This window comes from Calliphora vicina, chromosome 2, assembly GCF_958450345.1.
Source record: "Calliphora vicina chromosome 2, idCalVici1.1, whole genome shotgun sequence".
NCBI lineage: Eukaryota > Metazoa > Arthropoda > Insecta > Diptera > Calliphoridae > Calliphora > Calliphora vicina.
Genome location: NC_088781.1, coordinates 65,696,557 through 65,699,876, shown reverse-complemented (window position 1 = coordinate 65,699,876; position 3,320 = coordinate 65,696,557). Strand labels below are relative to the sequence as shown.

Here is a 3,320-nt window from a genome sequence, read left to right as displayed (position 1 = left end):
ATTCCAAACGAAGTTTGCTATCCGTTCGCTAATTTACGAGAAGTTCTGCTTTAATTACCATTATTACTTTTGTCAATGTTTATTTTATTGTTTTTTATGAATAATTTTGTAAGTTTACATTGCAACAACATTTTTTTGGTGCATGGCAATAAAAATAGATTTCAAACAAAACTGCATTATTATTTTTTTTATATTTTTTGTATATAATCCATTTTTAAAATTTATTATGAAGTCCTTCAATAATTATTTATTTCAAAATCTCGTCTAGGTTACCAATCATTAAATATGTTAGTTTTTTAAAGTTTTTATTTACTCAAAACTATTAACTATGGTATGTTTTTGAATATAGATATTTAAACAGCTAATATTTAATGAAACTGCGATTAGCGATTAACGGAACTTTTTTAATAGTAATCACAAATCTACAAATTGCAAAAAAGTATATTTATCTCAATTAGGAGGCACACATTTATTTTTTTGGTCCAATAAGGAATCTAATGAAAAAATTAAAAATTATTTAATGCGGAACTAGCAATGTTCATTTATTAAATTGCAAAAGCAATTATATTTTCATACAAACAGGTATTTAGCATTTGTTTTGCAAGCAATTAAATGTAGGCTACTTAAAGAAGATCATAGAAGTAATCCAATCCTTGTCCCAATTCCCAAACTGATATACCAACGCCCATCTCTTGTGCAAGTTTAATACGTTCATTTAAGGAGAAAAGAGTTGGATAAAAAACATAATGTCGCCCGGTATTTGTTCTGAAAATGATTTAAAACAAATTATTATTTTAAAAATAAACAAGTTTGTTTTAGCCTTTCATACCTTATTTCAAAAAAGTTTTCCACGTCATGTTCATCATACGTTAAACGTTTTTTTACGTTGCGCAACAAATCCAAATACTGACCGGCAACTATTGGACCACCACCATCTGGCGTATAGTCATTGCCGTACATGTTCAGACCCATCAGAATTTTTTTACGCTTTTCAATCAAATCATTTGTATTGTCTGGTGATATATGCTCAATAGACTGTTTAATCCAATGTAGTGGAGAATTAGCACCAGGACGTTGGACTGTTGAGTAGTCATACGTCATCAATGAAAAGGCATAGACATACCGGTATAATTTATCCAAGTGGTAGTCATTGAACATATTAACCAATTGAGGGCGATAAGGTGGTATAACCAAAATAAGTTTTAAATTATCTTTAGCTAAGGCTTTGCTTATCGAAATGGCAAGTTTTTGTAAGAACTTATTTGCTACTCGCCCACCAAGCTGCAGCCAGTATTCGAGAACAATGCCTTCGAATTTGTGTTGTGTACATGTTTTTCTTAACAATTCAGAAACCTTTGTAATTTCTTGATCGGATGATAATAATGATGTAAAGTCATTATCACTGAAATTTTCAAATAGAAAACGAGGGAAGACTAGAAAGAAATTCGTAAAAGTTATAATATGAAATCTTTTACTGGTTTTTGCCCGAAATAGTAAAAGTAAAAAATTTTGATTCGGTATAAAAAAGCAAGGTTGGCTGCCGTTACTGAAATAAGAATTACCGGTACCATTTTACCGTTTTGAATCGGTAGACAACCTTGTTTAAAAGAGTGTTTTTTGTTGCAAACTTACATTGTATGGATCTTTGATCGTTTTTTCCTTTAGTACGAACGTCTTTCATCCATTTGGCGTCAATGTCATGAAGTCCATTTACTTTATATTTACCATCTTGCTTGACAATTTGAAACCATACCGGCGAAAAAATATCAAATTTCTTTCCAAATGTTGTCGCTATTTCGTAACCATGCGAATTCCACTATGATATTTCATACGAATAATCAATACATGAATAAAATAATTATTTGAGATTATAACATACCGGTGTCACAAAACCCAAAACAGTGCCATTGAAACGCCGAGCTGATGTATCTTTATAATATGAGCCACTATTAATAATAATTTCTTTGGCGGATGGTTCTATATCAATTAAGTCTAAATCAAAAACGCTTTCCTCCCTTGGGCCGGTTTTAACTTTCAGTGGTTTGGGTTGCTTTTGTGATTTATCTCCGGGCGATATGGTGGATTCGACTTTACTGATTAAAAGGCAAGCACAAATAAACCATTTTAATGTAAGTATATTTCTTTCTTTTATAAACATTTTTCTATTTGAAGTAATTTAATCAATAACTTATTGGAATGTTATAAATTTTATTAACTCTTTGTTGGCCTGCTTCACTGAGGCCACGTAAATACCGACCGAGCTTTTTTTTACTACTTGTTCCTCAAATTCGTAAACAAAATATTACTTCTATTTTTTATGCGTTTTTCGTGTTGTCATTGTTTTCCTTTTTCTAATAACATGTGTTCTATGCAGTATTGCCAGGGCATGCTTTAAATTATTAACGGTATTCATGATGTTGTGACTTTGGCCTTGTAAAATAACTATGTACACTAGACTTGCCCTTAAAAACTACATTTGCTATGGCGAATTCATACAAGGTGGTGGCAGTTCTACAAAAACAAATATCAAAAAACAAAAATGAAAAATTAAATAAATAAGACCCCTTTCACACTAGGCAATTTAGTTGCGCAAGTCTCTTGCCCAACAACAAAACAGCATGCAAAATTTCCTTCTCCTTAACCCGACATTACCTCTGGAATCTACAAACACAAGAGACTTGCGCAACTAAATTGCCTAGTGTGAAAGGAGTCTAAGTATTAAAACTTAATATAGTGTAGATAATTGAATAGTGAGGGCTTTACGGTGCGTTTACACATGCAAGTAGATTGAGGAAAGTTGAGAATACGTATTATTATCGAAAATGTCGAAAATACATCGAAATGTCTACAAGTTGCTTGAGCGTTTACACATGCAAGTAAAAGTTCATTTTAAAAATGTCGTCAAAACGTAAACACATTATTATTAAGAGTTGCCTAGGATACCACATACATATATTTGTAGGGAAATAATTGTTATAAATAATTATTATTATTACTTTAATGAGATTAGTGCTCTTAAATTAATTTAATAGCGTTCTTTATTCATATTTGAAGAGAAAAAACAATTTTTTTTACAAATATACATAAAATAAGTTAAAAATATAATAATTATTTTACCACAATCCAGTAATTTTTTTTAAATTTTTTTAGTTAGGCAACTCTGTTTGTGTTTTTGACACTTTATTGCAGTAAGTGTCAAAAAATCACTGTCCATCGAAATTCACTAGGCAGTGAGCTGTAAGTGGCTGCATGTGTGCTTGTGTTAGTGCAAAAGTGTGAATGTATTGTGTTTTTCGAACTGTTACTTGCATGTGTAAACG

General features: G+C 30.9%; 1 protein-coding gene across 1 annotated transcript; it reads right to left on the bottom strand.

Annotated features, from left to right (window-relative positions):
• Window positions 1–513: 513 nt before the first annotated feature.
• Window positions 514–2,249, bottom strand: LOC135951825 (chitinase domain-containing protein 1). The gene is made up of 4 exons (XM_065501559.1): window positions 1,880–2,249; window positions 1,633–1,816; window positions 830–1,433; window positions 514–765 (listed from the first exon to the last, which is right to left on the bottom strand). Exons 1-4 carry the CDS (start codon window positions 2,156–2,158, stop codon window positions 624–626), a joined length of 1,209 nt encoding a protein of 402 aa, XP_065357631.1. The 5' UTR covers window positions 2,159–2,249; the 3' UTR covers window positions 514–623.
• Between the last annotated feature and the right edge of the window lie 1,071 nt (window positions 2,250–3,320).

Bases quoted from the DNA above. Each gene is read 5' to 3' on its own strand.
- LOC135951825 (XM_065501559.1), bottom strand. From the start codon at position 2,158: ATGTTTATAAAAGAAAGAAATATACTTACATTAAAATGGTTTATTTGT. The intron at 1,817-1,879 runs GTATGTTATAAT...GAAATATCATAG, and splicing joins TTTTGGGTTTTGTGACACCG to TGGAATTCGCATGGTTACGA. The intron at 766-829 runs GTATGAAAGGCT...AATCATTTTCAG, and splicing joins GAAAACTTTTTTGAAATAAG to AACAAATACCGGGCGACATT.